This window comes from Arvicanthis niloticus, chromosome 6 (genome assembly GCF_011762505.2).
Source record: "Arvicanthis niloticus isolate mArvNil1 chromosome 6, mArvNil1.pat.X, whole genome shotgun sequence".
Classification (NCBI taxonomy): Eukaryota; Metazoa; Chordata; class Mammalia; order Rodentia; family Muridae; genus Arvicanthis; species Arvicanthis niloticus.
In genome coordinates this window covers 50,884,306-50,902,587 of record NC_047663.1, presented here as the reverse complement: position 1 = coordinate 50,902,587, position 18,282 = coordinate 50,884,306, and the positions used below count along the sequence as shown (strand labels likewise).

Here is an 18,282-nt window from a genome sequence, read left to right as displayed (position 1 = left end):
AATAACATTTATTTGTGTGCATACATGCATACACCATGTGTGTGTAAAATATGTGGCCATAGCACATGTGCGGAGATCAGAGGACAACTTGCAGGAGTTGGTTCTCTCCTTCCACCATATGGATTCTGGTTCCTAGGACCAAACTCAGGCTTAGCAACAAGTACCTTTACCTTCCGTGCCTTTGCTCCAGCCCCAGGCTTCTAGTTTTTAATTGCTTTTTTTTTTTTTAACCCCTTAAAAATATATTCATAACTAGGTCATGTGGGTTTTCATCATTTTAAGGACCAATTGCTACTGTTTGCTAATATATGTCAGCTTGTGACTTGAGCTTTGCTAATGCTCTGGGTACTGGAAAGTCTTGCTATGCAGCAAATGTGCACATTGGTTGAATAAAAGATGAGTGGTTCTCATGGACTTGTGTGGAGTAATGGGATGCAGGGTTAGCTTCAGATAGCCAGCTTTAACTGTATTTTCACTTGTATATCTTCTATTCAGATATCTGCACTTGTTTTAAGAGCCCAAGCCTCTGAGGTCTTACTTGAAGAGTTACAACAGAGCTTTTCCCAAGCAAAGAGGGACGTTCAAGAGCAGATGGTAAGTCAGTGTTTGAAATACATATCACATGCTACCTTTATTCCTGGATTGCCTTCTCAACATTATTTTTAAAATATCACTCTGCTCAAATTGGCTGCTGGCGTGGCAACACTCCAGGGCCTACGGAGCGTTATGATGGAAAATACCATCATGAGAACATTGCTTCTAAGCACGGCCCCTCACTCTGCCCATTTCATCTTTACCTTTTCTGTCTTGGAAAACCTAAACAGAGTAACTGTGATAGACCAGTATTTAATTTTCAGTTTAAAATACAAGCTAAAAGAACAGAGATAACTATAATCTCTAGTTCACACAGCTTTTAAATATTTATGTGTTTTTCCTGGGTAACTTTTATTTATTTAGAATAACCTTATTGATTTCCCAGAATTTACATATATGCTGTAGCTCTGGAGGCCTTCCAGAAGGTCATTAGTTGTGAGGAGTAGAAGCAGGGCTTCCTGAGCAGTGGCCACCAAGAAGCTTTGTGGACTGGTTCTGAGACTTGGGTCCTTTCTTACTACTTTGGCTGTATTTGTCTTGTTGGACTCTGTATCTAATGGCCTGGGTCAGTTATGGTGGATGTGTTCTTTCTGGGATGACTGCAAAGCTTCCATGTACCTAGCACCTTCACAGGGACCACAGTTCTGAGAATCAGAAGGCTACAGGTGGGACGGCCATAATTTATCTTTGACTGGCATTCAGCCAGTGTATTAATGGTAACTGAGTTGACTTTGAACCCTACATCTGGTCTGTGGGAATTCTCAGATCCTAATTATGAATCGGGAAATTCACATTTTTCTCTTAAGTAAAGAAGACAGCTTTATAATTGTTCATTTCTGGCAAAGGTTCATGGGGTTGTTTCTCACACCTTTTCCTCTCTCTTTTTTTTTAAAAGTTCCTTCTCCTCTGTAGATGATATGCAAGTTGATTGCATTAAAAGCAGTGTGTATTAGGTGATATTGAAGAATTGGTGGAATTTGGGCTGAAGTCCTTTGAGGATTTAATTTCAAAATGGTACTTATGCTGAAAAAGAGAAACTCAGCGTCTTAGGCCCCTGCAGAGTGGCTGTGATAGCATTGGACGTCTTAACATTATCCCTTTGTGTTTTGAGAAGCTTCACGCTTGCAGAGAAGTTTGTGGAATCAGCTTTTGAAAGACTACCACTTCAGGTGAAAGAGCTTGCTGTGTAGGCCCGACATCTGACTCACAGTGAAAGGAGAGAGCCAACTCCCAGTGGCTCCATATACATCCTGTGACATGTGTGTACACTCAAACCATCAGATACATAACAGTATTGCTTACGACTGTCACTTTAGTTCAGCAGTTGATAACATTAGTCTCTTTTGGGCTCACTGTATATAGATATATTATGTGCATATTCTAAGTCTGACTTGTGATGAACTATTGGGAATTAAAGTGTAGACAGTATGACTCTCCTAAATATTTCAGCATGTATTTCTTAGGAGTAAAGATGTTCTATATATCTGGAACATTCTTTTTACATCCTTAAAATTAACCAGTTTTTCTTTCAAATTCTTAGTTGTTTTTTGTAATAATTAAAATATTTTACTTTTATTTCGAACTAGGGACCAATCTCTCTCTCTCTCTCTCTCTCTCTCTTTCTCTCTCTCTCTCTCTCTCTATATATATATATATATATAAATAATATATTATATATTATATGTTATGTATTATATATCATATATCATATATTATACTTTGTTGTAATTTCAGTCTTCTTCCTTTAAATTAATGTAGTACAATACCCTCACTTTAAAAAAATGCCATTATGGCTGAAGAGATGGCTCAGTGGTTAAGAGCACTGGCTGCTTACTCTTCCAGATATCCTGAGTTCAATTCCCAGCAACCACATGGTGGCTCACAACCATCTGTAATGGGATCAGATGCCCTCTTCTGGTGTGTCTAAGACAACTGTAATGTACTTACATAAATAAAATGAATCAATCTTTTAAAAAAATTTAAATAAGATAAAAAATGCCGTTAATCTCTAGGCAATGGTAGTGCATCCCAGCACTTGGGGAGGCAGAGACAGTTGGATCTCTGTGAGTTTGTGGCTAGCCTGGTCTACAAAGTGAGTTTCCAGGACAACAAGAGCTATACAGAGAAACACTGTCTATGACAACAACAACAATAGCAGTGACAACAAAAAACAACAACAAAATGACATTAATCTTTTTTTAATGGTTTAGAGCCCTTATTTTACTCAGAATGTTTTAGGTTAACATTCTGTGGAGTGTATCTGATTGTTTCCTCATGATTTAGTAGAGGTCAGACATTTTGGCAAGAATACTGAGCAGATAAAGTATTTTGGTGGTCAAGTCAAATTGTGCATGATGGTGGATGTTCTATTATACTTGGTGAAGTTGGAGACAAAATGGATCCACAATATGAATATTGCCATTAGCAGTGACCTTACTTAATAGGCCCAGTGTATTTTTGTGGTTGTTTCTGCCCTTAGAATACATCCAGTTAGGGTACAGCATGGGAACTGCTCAGGAGGTATTCCAGTTGCTCTGTGATTATGTCACTACCTAGGGGTCATAATCAGATTAAAGAATTAAAAGGGAAGAAAAATCATCTTGATCTCCACAGGTTAATATCCAGAAAATTCTCAAACATTAAAACATTGAAATTCTCAAAAATTAAAATGAAATAAAGACATATATTCTTCTTTTACTTTCCTTTTTCTTTTCTTTCTTTAATAGCCAGAAGGTAACAGGATGCTAATACTTAGTTAAGTGGATCTGTTACTGGAATTAGCATCAAAACCTGCACCGTAGCAGTCCTGAGAAGTCAAGTTTGGCCAGCCATTCTCAGTTCAGTTAAAGTCATAATTGATGTTGAGAGATTTGGGTTAGGAGGATGGCTCAGTTGGTAAAGTTGTTACTGTACAGTTTAGATCATAGTATCCACATAGAAACCCTATACAGCAGCACGTGTGCCTCTGTAACTGCACTGCAGAGAGGGGGGCAGTTGGTGTGCAGAGACTGGGTGATCTCTGGAACTTATTACCCAGTCAGCTTAGGTTTAGTGTCTTCAAAATTTGTGTGTAATTAAGGTAGAGAGGGATTAAGAGGTCAACCCAATGTTGACCTTTGACCTCCACATATGTGCTGTGGCAAATACATGTGTGCTTGCACACATTGTATATTTTGCCTAAAACTCAAACACACTCTTGTGTATGCATATACATACATACACACAGAAAGAGACACAGAGATAGACAGAGACAGACAACTAGGTCTCTACCCAGGCCTGAGAATCTTCTCTTGACTAGAAATTTTCCTTTGATGGTCTTTACTGCTACTCTTCCACGGACACACTGGGAAGAACAAAGAGGTCAAGTGACACCTCCCCAAATCTGTCTTCATGTTCCTAACAAGAGGGTTAAATTTAAATTGAAGGCAAGAAGTGTGTACAGATAGCTAAGCTATTGCATCAAGCTGTGGTCCCACCTGTCATCGCTGTCTCTGTTCTTATCTTACCTTAAGGTGGTCTGACAGGTCCGAATTGTGTGGAGTCTGTTTCTGGGAGATGAGCTCCCTCTTGCTAGTACCATGGTGGCTTTGTTTCTGTCTCCCAGCATGAGGCTCCTGGGGAGCTCCATTTCCTTGGGGTTCACATCAAGAGTCTGATAGCCAGAGGGAGAGTCATGGGTGTCTGTCTCTGTAGAATGTGTAGTAGGATAGGTACCTATGGAGTGTGATCATAGCACTCAGTCCAACTAGCCTCATGAAAATAAAGCTGATAATGTTAGCTACAGTTTGTACATGACCTTGACTGCCTGCCTGCCTTCAGGGCTCAACATGCTCATCACCCACCCTGGGGGCTCAGTCTCTCTCTGACCTTTTCCTAGTTAGGAGTCCCTCCGTCCTTGTATGGTTCACTAAGTAGTTTTTGTTAATTGCACCATGTCATACCCAGGGGTAGTTTTGGCTTTAACTCAGCTTTCTCTTCTACCTCTCCAGGGCAAATATCTTTGTGTATTGTTCTTAATAAATCTTTTTTTTTTTTTTTTAATTTTTAAGTTTTTATTTTATGTGCATGGTGTTTTGCCTGTATATATGTCTGTGTGAGGGTGTTAGATTTTGGAATTACAGACAGTTGTGAGCTGCCATGTGGGTACTGGAATTTGAACCTGGGTCCTTTGGAAGAGGAGTTCATGCTCTTAACTGCTAAGCTATCTCTCCAGCCATGTCTGTGTATTCTTTTCTTTTCTTTTTTTAAGGTTCCCCCCCCCCCCCCCCCCCCAGACAGTGTTTCTCTGTGTAGCCCTGGCTGTCCTGGAACTCACTCTGTAGACCAGGCTGGCCTCGAACTCAGAAATCCACCTGCCTCTGCCTCCCAAGTGCTGAGATTAAAGGTGTGTACCACCACTGTCCGGATCTGTGTGTTCTTGACAAACAAAAATGCCTATTTTCCAGTAGTGGGTGACAAATAAAGGTGGCCTGAGTGAGTGATCTGTATTTGTGGGGATATAAATTTGTAACAAATGACTTAATAATGTAATACTAAAATTTAGCAGAAAACTGGGCATAGTGGCACACTCCTTTAATCCTATCGCTGGGAAAGCAGAGGTAGGGGAATCTGTAGTTCAAGGCCAGCCTGGTTTATATAATGAGTTCCAAACCAGCCAAGGCAACACAGTGAAACTTTGTATCAAAAAAAAAAAAAAAAAAAAAAAAAAAAAAAGCAAAACAAAAAAGATTAGCAGAGACAGGGACTTTTGTACAACTTTAGTTTAAACTTATATTAGCTGGAATAACTTTCACATTGATACGAATTAGTACTTGATATTTTAATTCTTTTAAACATCAAAAGAAATACAAGTTTTAAAAATAAACCTTAAGGGGACAAATGAACTGAGCATGGATATTCTTTATTCAGTAGTGGTGAAGGAGTGGTGTAGAAGCTTGAGGCAAGATCTCATGTTGCTCATGTTGGCCTTAAATTTTCTATCCATCCAAGACTTGCTTGCCCTCCAGATCCTATGTCTGGGTCTCCTGGGTGATGGGATCATGGACATATACACCAGCATGTGCTTAGATCTTTCTGAAGACTTGTAGCCTGAGGCTACCCAGCCATTCAGTTGCTCCTGGATGCAAACATTGTGTGTGCAGCAAGTATGAAGGAGGATGGGAATCTGCCCTCTCCTTCTGTGGTGGAACACTTGTTCTGTTTGGTGCAGGTCTTGTTTGTGTCAGCTGATTCTACTGAGCCACAGAATCTGGTTCCTCTGTGTTCTGGGAGACAAGAAACAGTGAATATTTTTGAATTGCTGTAGGAACACTAGAGAATGAGCTCCCCATGTTTGCCTCATTGCCTCACTCCTTGCTGAATAAATAGGCTGCAAATAAAAAAAATGAGGTGGGTCTGGTGGCTGTCAAATGGCTCTGCAGGGGAAGGTGCTTGACCTGGATGTGATACCTGGAACCTCTGTAAACATAGAAACAAGGAATGGACTCCACAGCCTTGTCCTCTGGTCTGCACACATGCTGTGGCATACACATGTCCACACTACAATAAGTATAGGAAATAGAAGTTATGAGCTGTGTGTATGTTTTTAGAAGTTTTGTATAGTTTTATTACATGCTCCATCTTCAAATGTCATTTTGTTTGGCCTTGCTTTCCTCTGATATGGTTGTTACTAAACTGGATTTACCTCCCTAGCATCTGTTTGTGTTTTAGGCTGTGCTGATGCAGTCACGTGAACAGGTTTCAGAAGAGCTGGTGAGGTTACAGAAAGACAATGACAGCCTCCAGGGAAAGCATAGCTTGCATGTGTCATTACAGCTAGCAGAAGACTTCATTCTTCCAGATACTGTGGAGGTAATGTATTTGCCACAACATCAAAAACACAAGCAAGTGTACTTTTTAAAATGGTTGTAAGTTTCTTTAGAAAAAAATCTTTATTGATTAATTTTATATGCCAAATAATTCTACTTTTAAAGCTGTAATTCATCCTTTAGCATATTGATGGATAAATGTCAGTTTTAAAACTTTGTTTTGTCTTTGTCTTTGTCTTTGAAATATCTGGGTATGTAGTGTAGGCCAGCTTCAGACTCCATCCTTTCTCTGTCTCCCTAGTGCTGGTATGACTGGTGTGTGCTGCCACACTCCCCCATTTTAGAATATTTCCATATTTCCAATATTTCACTGTAGAGAGAAACCTTTTCCAACCTTCAGGGTTGAAAAAATGATTTAGTGATTAAGAGCATTGGCTGCTTTTCCAGAGGACCTGGGTTTGATTTTTCTATACGTCCAGTCCCAGGGCATCAGACACATCTGGCCTCTGCAGGTATCACTTATGTCTGTACTGACATACATGTAAGCAAAAAAAAACCCATATACATAAAAGAAATCCAAACCAACCAACCAACCAACCAACCAACCAACAGAATTTCTTTTATTCTCTTTAAAAAAATTTAAAGTTGGATTGATTATTTGTCTTACCGGTTTCAGGTATTTTGGTCCAGTCTGTGGCTGCTGTTGTTTTGTTTGTTTGTTTTTGTTTTTTTTAAGTGGGATTTTTTTGAAACACATTTTTAAAAAAAATTGATGAAGTACAGCTTATCTTTTTTTTGTTGTTTTTTTTTCTGTTGTTTATTCTTTTGGTATTGGACTCCATTGCCAAAATCAAGGACTATGATTTTGTCATGTAGGACCAGATATAGAATAATCCATATGCGTAGGTTCACCAGGTTGATTCTTTTTTTTTTTTTTTTTTAAATGTTATTTATTTTATGTATGTGAGTACATCATCACTGTCCTCAGACACAGCAGAAGAGGGTGTCGGATACCATTGCTGTGGTTGTGGGCCACCATGTGGTTGCTGGGAATTGAACTCAGGATCTTTGGAAGAACAGTCAGTGCTTTTAACCACTGAGCCACCTAACAGGTTGATTCTTTGTGATACTTGCTTTTATAGGTAGAATTTAAAGAGTTATGTTACACTCATTTATTTTCTGAATGTAAAGATGGAATTTGTTTTGACACTTGTACTCTGCTTTGGTAGGGGAATTACTCTCTTAATGCTATCCAAATGTTACAACTGTGTATTTGTAAACCTTTCAATATTAAAAGAAAACACCTTTTTAGGTTTATGACCCTCAGACTCAATGTTGCTTAAGTAGAGATGAGATTTCTTGTTTTGGGTTTTTGTTTGGTTTTGTTTTTTTGAGACAGGGTTTCTCTGTGTAGCCCTGGCTGTCCTGGAACTCACTCTGTAGACCAGGCTGGTCTCGAACTCAGAAATCCACCTGCCTCTGCCTCCCAAGTGCTGGGATTAAAGGCGTGTGCCACCACTGCCCGGCAGAGATAAGATTTCTTAGACCAGTTTTCAAAACAAAATAAAGAGAATTTTATTTGTGAGGTCTTTCTCTTTTATTTTTTGTTTTGTTTTGTTTTTCGAGACAGGGTTTCTCTGTGTAGCCCTGGCTGTCCTGGAACTCACTCTGTAGACCAGGCTGGTCTCGAACTCAGAAATCCGCCTGCCTCTGCCTCCCAAGTGCTGGGATTAAAGGCGTGCGCCACCACCGCCCGGCTCTTTTATTTTTTAGAAAGAAAATCAGGGCTGGTGAGATGTCTCAGTAGGTAGAGGGTGCCTGCTGCAGAGTCTGCCAGACAGAGTTAGTCCCTAGGACTTCTTTGCTAGAAGGAGACTTGTCTTTACACATGCCATGTGCAAAAATAAAATAGTGAATGAAACTGTTGTTTCAAATAATTTAAAAATTAGAAATGAGCTGGTTATAGTGGCTTGGTCCTGTAATCCCAACACTTGTGGCGGCTGAGACAGGAGGATTGCTATGTGTTTGAGGCTAGCCAGTTCTACTTAGTAAGTTCTAGGCCAGCCTGCCCTATTCTTGTCTGAAATGAAAAAATAAATATAATATAAATTTATCTTTTAAAGTAAGTTTCTTGTAATCCTGCTAATTTTTCTTGGTGGACATTTGTTTTGACACTTGTACTCTGCTTTGGTAGGGGAATTGCTTTCTTAACTCTATCCAAGTGTTACAGCTACATTGCTAGTAGTGGTTTTTGTTGTTTTACTTTTAAAGGCATAGTTGTTTATCATGCCCTCTGCTGTGGTCTATCCCAGACCTGGCCCCCTTAGGACAGCTCTTACCCCTTTCTTAACTGGTAATTGCTGATACAGAAAGTTTGGGAAACTTGTGCTTTTGCCATGATCTTTAAATAACTTTACCACCACCTTCACCTCTGATAAAACTTTCCTTTTTGGCCGGACATAGTTCTTGTTCTGTTCTCTAGAGAATTTTTATTCTAAGATGAGCATGGTTGTGCTTGCCTGCAATCCCAACACTCTGGAGACTGAGGCAAGAGGCTCATGAATTGGAAGCAGATGGGCTGTGTAGGGAGTTCCAGGCCAGCCTGGGCAACATAGGTAAGCCCATCCCAGAACACTAGGTACATGTATTCAATTAGAAAGCTGTTTGGAAATGCCAGTTTGGGTTGGTTTTCTGTAGGATATAATTATGTTTTCTAAAAGATTGAAATTTGGGCGGAAAAAGCCAGATATGATGGCATGTGCCTGTAATCTCAGCACTTAGAGGCAGGAGTAGGTGGATCTCTGTTAGTTTGAGGCCAGTCTTTCTCAATAAATCAAAAATGAAAAAAATATATAAAGCTTACTGCTTTTCTTCTTCTCCTTCTCCCTGTTCTCTCTTTTTCTGTCTGTCTGTCTGTGTGTGTGTGTGAGAATATTACTTACTTGACATAGTACTTTGCCTAAAGAGATTTTCAGTGAGCATTTGAATATATGAATAGGTAAGTTAAATGTATTTTATCTTGAGTTTATGCTTGTTCCTGAGTTTCTTCTCTTTGTAATCCTCATGAAGGTATTCTTCCTAATGAATTTCATGAGGAAATTACATAACATTTTATTTTCCTCCTCATAAAACAGCTTTGAGGGGAGAATGTAGCTCACAGCACAGCACAGCTTTTCTGCCGTGTTGAACGTTGATGTGCTTTCAGAACACCTGTGGTCATTGAATCCACAGTCTAAGTAACTAAATCGTTTGAAACATAAATCTTCAGTTTCTCCCACCTTCACAAATCCAGTCATCTCTTGTTTACTGAATCCAGGTGCTCCGGGAACTGGTTTTAAAATATCGTGAGAACATTGTTCACGTTCGGACAGCAGCAGACCACATGGAAGAGAAACTGAAGGCTGAAATACTTTTCCTAAAAGAGCAAATTCAAGCGGAACAGTGTCTAAAAGAAAACCTCGAAGAGACCCTGCAGTTGGAGATAGAAAACTGTAAGGAGGAAATAGGTGAGAAACAACAGTGTGGTCTGGGGTTGGGTGTGGAGCTCTGCTGATGTCGTGCTCGTCTGGGAGGGAGCAGGAGGATCAGAGGCCAGGACTCAGGAGACACCAGCTCAGAAAGGGAGCTGACAAGCAAGAGAGTGATGCATTGGTAAATAACACTGTTTGAGACTAATGCATGATCATGGATGTAGAAAACACAGGAATAAAAGAACACTTGTCCTAGGTGCTCAGAGGTGCAGTAATTCTGAAAGTCCTCTTATGAGCTTTAATGGTAATGGAGCCAAAGGCCGTGGTAACAGGGTCAGACAGGTAGCAGTTCTTCACAGAACTTGATTGCTAACAGCATTGCTTTCCTACAGTTAGGTGTGGTGTAGCTTAGGTTGGAGCACAGTGTGCATGTGTAGTTGCCCTTTTTCTGAGCTTGATTATAATGTCAGTTTTCTGGGATAGTTTGAGAGAGAGAGAGAGAGAGAGAGAGAGAGAGAGAGAGAGAGAGAGAGAGAGAGAGAGAAAACAAACTTTTCTCCACAGTGTATCTCTGATCTCTGACTGGGGACATTTTATGGAAAAAATAATAAATAATTGCTAATATTTCTCCCTTTTGTCCTAGCTTCCATTTCTAGTCTAAAAGCTGAATTAGAAAGAATAAAAGTTGAAAAGGGACAGGTGAGTCACAAGTTTAAAATTAATTCTATCAACACTCAGTGGTTACCTATTAAATCCTGTGCCAGAACAAAGAAATGAAGGTAGCTGAGGCATAATCCCTGCTTTTAAGATGTCTTCCTAGTGGGAGTTGGGAGGGGCAGTGAAAGAGAACCTGCTGTGTGCTGGGCCTGGTGGGGATGGATGGGTGCCTCAGCCTGGAGTGCTCAGTAGTGACTGCTGCACTGCAAGTGTACGTACACTTGTGCCCACAGGGCACGATTTCCTAGTCAGTCTCCACAGTGTGGGAAGCCCGTGTTGCTTCCTGGCCTCAGTGACCCAAAAGACCTTTACTCCAGTGCTGCCCTACTTCTCACACTGACTGTACCTTGCTTCTCTTTCTTTGACTCCAGTGTCTTCCTGTCTCACTTGAGTACCTCTTCCAGTTCCCTAAACTTGGAGCAACAGCTTCCTGGCTTGGCTTTCTTTCCGCCAAAGCTGCACCTTCTATGGCTTGTCGGGTCTTTAGTTGGCTTCCAACTCACACTCTTCTCTTGCTGCCCTCACTCAGCTGTTGCCCAGTTCTGGGTTAGGCCTGGTATTTCAAGAAGCCAATGCTACCAGAACTGGTGGTATCTCTTGCCCTTGCTGTCATGGGCTCCAGTCCTCCTAGACAGTCTTTCATTTGTCCTAGGATTTTCTTTCATTCTTCACAATGGCTCTCAGTCACTGTCATCTCAGTATCTTCACTGCTCAGTCATCACACAAGGCTACTTGGACTCTCTGGTTCCCCAGTCATGCTCTCCTCTTTATTATCAGTATTGTCTTTTGAGATGAAATGATGGCTTGTCTCTCACCGTAGTGTAACACTGGCAGTGCCTTGACAGACTCCCTCTCAATGTTCTCTAGCTTTTAGCTTTTAGTTCTTTAGCTTAGTTTTCCGAGGTTCTTGAAGGAGTGCTGCCTTCCACCTGACCTCCCAAGCACTGCTCTGCCTCAGGCAGCCTGGGTCTCCCCTCTACTTCTGTAGTGCCTCTTTAGATGACACTGCACAGATGTCCCGCACTCAGGCCTACAGGGTGTAGCTCAGTAGAAGAATGCTTTCCTAGCACTGAAAAGAAAGTGCCAGGCTCAGATGCACCACATTCTACCCTACAGACTTCACTTTTTACTTTGTTTTGTTGGTTCTGGGAATTGAATTCATGTGTATGCTAGGCAAGTATTGTACTGTCCCACTGAGCTGCACCTCCAGCTCTGAGATGTCATTTTTCGTTGGCCTGTTGTCACATCTTGACTCGTTTTTCCTAAGAACTGGAGCCTGCTCCAGTTCATCTCTGTATTAAAGCCAGGCTGTCTTAATCTTTTAAACCATTTCCCTTCAACTAGGAGGACAAGTCTACAGTCTTAGTGCATAGATCTCTCACCTCAGGCTTCTCAGGACCCCACAGCCCCATACAGCTGCAGGTGGTCAGAGCACTGTCCTTGGGCAGGGCAGGCATTCTGTTTTTGGAACATCTCTTTTCTTTCTTTACCTTGTCACCCTTTCCTTCCCCTGTGAAAATGTTAATCCATGATGGTGGTACAAAGAGAGACAGGAGAACCACAGGTTCAAGGCCTGCTTAGGCTATAGAGCTCAAAACCAGTTCAGAACCAGCCTGAACAAAAAGCAAAACCCAGTTTCAAAAGGAGTTGCGGGTGAAGATAAGTGGCTGTGTGCTTGCTAGCCTGTGACCCTGGCTGGGTTCAGTCCCCAGGACTAAAGCAGAAGTCAGCTGTCGTCTCTTCTAGAAAACACTGTCCAGTTTTTCTCCCTGAATTCAATGCTGCTGCCTTTATGTTGATGTGCATTAATTGTTTCCATGACTGCTTGTCCTGACTTCTCAGTTTCAGGCTTTAGAATTAGAATTATGATAGGTACCTAATCAATAGGTAAAGGCCAGGTCTGGAAGCACAAGGAGAATCTACATTCTGAAGCTTGAGAAGAATATTCCAGGACAGCCAAAAGTAAGCCTGACTGGGCGTGGCACTCTGGGTTACAGATACCTCTGGATAGTGCTGTGTGGCCTTCAATGTTTCTATGAGTTTCAGTTTTCCCTTTTGACTTCACAGTTGGAATCTACATTAAGAGAGAAGTCGGAACAACTCGAGAATCTCCAAGAAATAAAAGTTAATTTAGAGGAACAGTTAAAGAAAGAAACTGCTGCTAAGGTAATTAATTATATTTGTTGGTCATGTAATTTAAAAAATGAGACTAAGGCACGGCAGCATACACCTAATTAATCCTAGCACTGGTGAGGCAGAGGCAGATAGATCTTTGTGAGTTCAAGGCCAGCCTGGTCTACATAGTGAGACCTTCTCAAGCAAACAAACAAGGGGCCTAGAGAGCTGGCTCAGTGGTTAAGAACACTGGTTGACCTGGGTTTAGTTTGTAGTGCAGACATGTCCTATTACAACCATCTTTTTCACTCTAGTCATAGGGAGATCCAGTGCCACCTTCTGGCCTCCATGGGCATTGCAGGTATTTGGTACACAGACCCATGTATACACAAAACACCCATAATTTTTTAAAAATTAAAAACATAAAAAGAATGCAGGAATTTAGCCTATTTATTTAGAAAAAACAAAACCTTGCTGTTTGTAGTTATATTCTGAACGTTGGTTTTACTAACAACTTGTAAAAAGAAAGTGGATGTAATGTACCTAGAGTTGGGTTAAGTCTCCCCTCTGCCGATTGTGCAGGCTTGGGTCATATGCTTTAATGGTTTCAATTATTAGTTGATTAGAAATTTCAACCCAGAGCTATGAGATAGCTCAGTAGTTATGAGCACTGACTTATGTTCAGTTTCTAGCATGCATATGGCAGGTAACTCATGTAACTCCAATTCCAGATTTGACATACTTTTATTTCCTTTTAAAAGACTTATTTATTTACTTTATGTATATGAGTGTGCTGTAGCTGTCTTCAGACACACCAGAAGAGGGTGTTGAATCCCATTACAGACGGTTGTGAGCCACCATGTGGTTGCTGGGAACTGAATTCAGGACCTCTGGAAGAGCAGTCAGTGCTCTTAACCACTGAGCCATCTCTCCAGCCCCCTTGATATACTTTTCTGTCACACATATTGTACACATACACATATGCGAATAATCCCTTATACATAAAAAATAAAATAAGATTGAACCTAACTTGGACAGTGCTCTGTTGGAAGTATTGCTCTGAGTTGTGCTAGGTGATACAGGCCTACCTGCAGTTCCTGTTAGTAGAGACCAAGGAGGATTGCTAGTTCAGAGGTCTTTTAAACTATCAAGTAGCTTACCACCAGCTTTGGCAACTTAATTGGCCCCTGTCTCAAAATAAAAAGTAAAAAATAAAATTTTATTTGAAGAGGTAGGGTGGGGGCTGGGGATATATAGTTTAGTGGTAGGCTGCTTGCCTGCATGCATGAGGCCCTAGGTTCAGTCCCCAGTGATTGAAGGAAGTGGGGATACTTTGAAAACATTACCCCATTCCATCCCTATATCAAATGCTAAGATTTCATTGAAGAAGTCTAGATGAGTCTGGATAGAATAAAAATACATGTGGCCAATTATGGGGACATTGCCTAGACGTGTTCTTAATGTGTTGAGTTAGTAGTAGTCAGTAGATTCTTGTTTTTAGAAAAAGGATCCTGTACTTTTCAGTAGGGAAGCTAGAGATAGCTGTGGCTGCTTGGTCCATATTACTGAGGTGTTAATGTCAAAGGACATTCCTATTAAATATTGTGTTGATGTGACAGCTGTTATCTTGGGAATCAAGGACACAATACTTTGAATACATTTCTTATCCTGGCTTTCATACCTAGAGCAAGTAATTCCCCCAACTGGTACCATGGCCCTGTGGAAAGAGAGAATGGGTGGGGGGAATGGATCATCAGGTAAAGGTGCTTGCTGCCAAGCTTGCTAACTGGAGTTTGATCTATGGGGCTTACATAATGGAAGGAGAGAACCAACTGCCTATGGTTGTCCTCTGATGACCTCCTGGGAGTGCTTCCCTTTCCACACATGGTAATGTAAAAGATGATGGGTGAGGGGGAAAGCTGAGCTGGTAGAGTGCTTGCCTCGAGTGCAGCTGTGCCTGGGGTTTGATGTCCAGCACTGCAGAAGACTGGGTGTGTTGGCACAATCTGTAATCCCAGAAGGGAAGCAGGTAGATGAGGAGTTCAAGGTCATTCTCGGCTACAGTAGAGCAAGTTAAGGGCTTGTTTGAGCTATGGGAGACCCTGTCTTAAAAAACACTAAAATAGAAACCAGTGAGCAGCCAGACAAGTCTGAGTTCAATCCCTAGGGCCCACGTGGTAGGAGAGTAGACTCCTGCAGCTTGCCCTGTGGCTGCCACTTGTGTGCACCCACCCCCCCAACATCAGTAGAAAATGAAGTTAAAGATTAATGGAATATGGAGGTATCATTCAGGTCTCTGCTCTAGTAGTAGGAAGAGTTGGGGATATGCTTGGTGGTGTAGAGTGCTTGCCTACCCAAAGCTATGGCCCTGGGTCCAGTCCTTAGTACAAAAAAATAAAAAGATGACAGCTTTCATATAGTGAGTGATGTAAGTTCCTTAGTAAGCTGGTGGAGAGGTCTAGGGACTCTTCAGCACCCATCTTCACTCAAAACTTGTATTTTTTAGGCTGCTGTTGAACAGCTCATGTTTGAAGAGAAGAACAAAGCTCAGAGGTTGCAGACAGAATTAGATGTTAGTGAACAAGTCCAGAGAGATTTTGTAAAACTTTCTCAGACTCTTCAGGTGAGGTGTTTGGGGAACCACCATGGCCCTTTGTGGGAGGGGGCACCAATGTAACTGGACGACTCTGATTGCCTCTATCTCTACCTCAAATCTTTGCATGATCACTAAGCCTGTTCTAAGTTGGTCTCTTCTACAGACTTGGCCAGCTCCTCCTTTCCCTTTTACCTTGAACCATATAATCAGGTTGAGGGGGTACTGGAGAGGCAGAGGGATACCAGTCTGTTATAGAGATTGATTAATTTGGTGAATTTTAAAGTATTTTTCCCTTCTCCTCCTTTTCTTTGAAGAGCCTAGTCTGGTGAATTGATCTGCTGCATGTTGACTAAATAGTCCAAGCAGAGGGCACATAGGTAGGTGGGGCATCACCTATCAAACTCAGCTCTTCATTGTTTCTCCAGGTGCAGCTGGAGAGGATACGGCAAGCAGACTCCTTGGAGAGGATCCGGGCAATTCTGAATGATACCAAACTGACAGACATTAACCAGCTTCCTGAGACATGACACCCTGATAGCAGGATTCTAACCTGCATTTTGGGTTTTTAACTCATCTTTAGAATAACATTATTATTTAACTCTTAATGGAAGAAGTCACAGCAAAGGAAGACTGGAGAAATGCAATGCTAGAGGGAGAAGGCTGCTGTGTGCAGGACAGCCAACAGATGTTTCAAAGGGAACACTAATGAGACACTGGACTTGATTCCAACAGGTGTGGGATCAGATTTGGTGCCAGAAAAGTGCTGTTTCGTGCCCGCTTTCTCCACCATGGACTCTGGAACATATTTCCTGATGTGAAAGCAGCTTCCCAATAGTGTTTGGAATTACGTTTTCTGTTCACACAGACTGGGAGAGGGACGTGTTTTCTGTTGTCTAGGACTCAGCAGTGGCAGTGTTCAGCTAGCGGAGCTGTAGTGCGCTGTGTGAGTATTTTATATTAAAATACGAAGTGTGAGCGCAGGCCATGGGCTATTGAGTGTATTTCCCTCGCTCAGTGCATTTTGTTTCCTTTTTACCATTTTATCTTCTATTGGAAGACCTTAAATGCTACTGAAACTTGCCTGAGAACTATAGGACCATGGCAAAGAAAAGCAATTAAAATTAGGAGAGTCTGAATATTTGGCTGAGGATACATACATACATACATATATATATGTATATGTGTGTGTGTATATATATATACACACATATATATACACATGCACATATATACATACATATATATATGAATGAGAGAATTTATGGAAAAAAAGCACAAACCACCTTGGAAGCACTTTGTCTGTACACCGTGATGAACTTCCTGGGCCCAAAGGTACCAGGGCAAATAACTGGCACCATCTACCCTTTCAAAGTGTTTTAGTTACTGGATCAGTGGAAAAAAATAATATTAATAAAACAAGCTATCTCTGATATCTAGTACACATGTATAAATCTGCTTATTTTCAGCCTGCGTCAGAGGCACACTATTTTTTAAAGTGTCACATTTAGAATGGTGATGGTTTACAGGTCTTTGTATTTTTGTTTTACAGTTTAGACTTAAAAGTGTAACAACTATGCTTACAGTGAAGCTGGAAAACTTACTGGTTTAGACTCTGCTTCACCCTTTTCCAAGAGTTGAGATTTCTTTCCTATTTGGAGAAGCAGTGAACAGGCTCTTGAGCACAGACAGCTTCATGAAGCGGTGCAGAAATCAGAAGTGTGCTCATGTACTAGCTGCAGGCTACCCTGAGAGCAGCCTGTCCACAGCTAACTATGCTATTTAACTTGTGCGGTTTCAAAGTAAAACTGTTTTCAAATAATTTTTGTGAGTGGTGTTGGCTTACAGCTGGTACCCAAAGGAACATTATGGGAATGTTTAAACCACTTTTCTGGTTTAACTACCATCAGTTCATAGCATAAATGGACTTTGTTAGTAATGAGTCATTATGAATTTGCCCTCAAGATCTTTTCTACTTTCTTCTTTTAATAAAACAGATAAGGCCTACTTATCCCATACCCATAGGTTATCCCATAGGTTATTTTTATAGTCATGGTCATGATTATGAATTTAAAATTAAATATGAATTATGGAAACAGTGCTAAAAGCTTGCCAGTGCATGGAAAATTTGGCTTAAAGTCCCCTTGTATAATGCTACTTGGTTTAAAAGGAACATAATATCCTCATTGAGTTAAAGGGATTTTTATTAATTATAATGTGATTAAATTAGATTTAAGACTAGTCCCTGGGCTCCAAGCTAATTTGTTTGGATCACCATTGGCTGTATACAGTGAATGGATAATTCATAATCATACTGAACTTTGGCACTCCTAGTGAACTGTTCTGCTGAAACCAAATATATTACAGATCTTTTCTCCTGAAGTTGGGGATTGGGCAGTAAAAGCATCATGATTAGGGTACTGTTTACAGTCTGTAACTTGTGGCGAGTGTAAACTGCTGGGGTCCACTCAGTTGAGAAACACAGCCTAGAAACTGAAACGCAAGGTTGAATGAAATAAGCTACTGCTATCCATCCACCAGGTAAGAAACGGGTCTTTACACTTAAGTAAGCGTTTGCATAGGAAAGGTCAGTCTAGTTTCACACACCTTCCTGTACTGCATTCAGTCTGTGTAGACCTGTTCTCTTGCATGTCTGACCTGGCTTAACTCTAAACTGTAACATACCTTTATTGTGTGGCTTTTAATTGGCAGTCACTTGGTTATTTCTAGGCAAGTACCATACTTAGTTTTCAGAACTCAAATTGGCAGGTATGAAAAGATGACCTAAAGCCAAGGACAAACTGCATGCAACAGACCATAATGTTCCTTTTCTTTGAAGGTGCTAGAATTTGCACCTCCTACCCACCAAGCGGACACACACATAGCCAAAATGGAGCTCTGGGAGGTCTCGGTCCTGTGAGGAGATGAGCCGGCAGAGGAGGCTGCAGCTGTGGACCTTCCTGCTCTGAGCAGACTGCAGGGGTGT

The 18,282-nt window shown here is 41.1% G+C and overlaps 1 protein-coding gene across 2 annotated transcripts in view; it reads left to right on the top strand.

The window, feature by feature from the left end:
- Positions 1 to 16,738, top strand: part of Rabep1 (rabaptin, RAB GTPase binding effector protein 1) — an 82,964-nt gene extending 66,226 nt beyond the window's left edge. For both annotated transcript variants that reach the window (XM_034505492.2, XM_034505493.2), the window contains exons 12-18: positions 496 to 594; positions 6,304 to 6,444; positions 9,718 to 9,907; positions 10,515 to 10,570; positions 12,656 to 12,754; positions 15,210 to 15,326; positions 15,725 to 16,738. In XM_034505492.2, the coding sequence (XP_034361383.1) occupies positions 496 to 594; positions 6,304 to 6,444; positions 9,718 to 9,907; positions 10,515 to 10,570; positions 12,656 to 12,754; positions 15,210 to 15,326; positions 15,725 to 15,826 (804 nt within the window). In that variant the 3' untranslated portion in view covers positions 15,827 to 16,738. The remainder of the gene's footprint in view (positions 1 to 495; positions 595 to 6,303; positions 6,445 to 9,717; positions 9,908 to 10,514; positions 10,571 to 12,655; positions 12,755 to 15,209; positions 15,327 to 15,724) is intronic.
- The last annotated feature ends 1,544 nt before the right edge of the window (positions 16,739 to 18,282 follow it).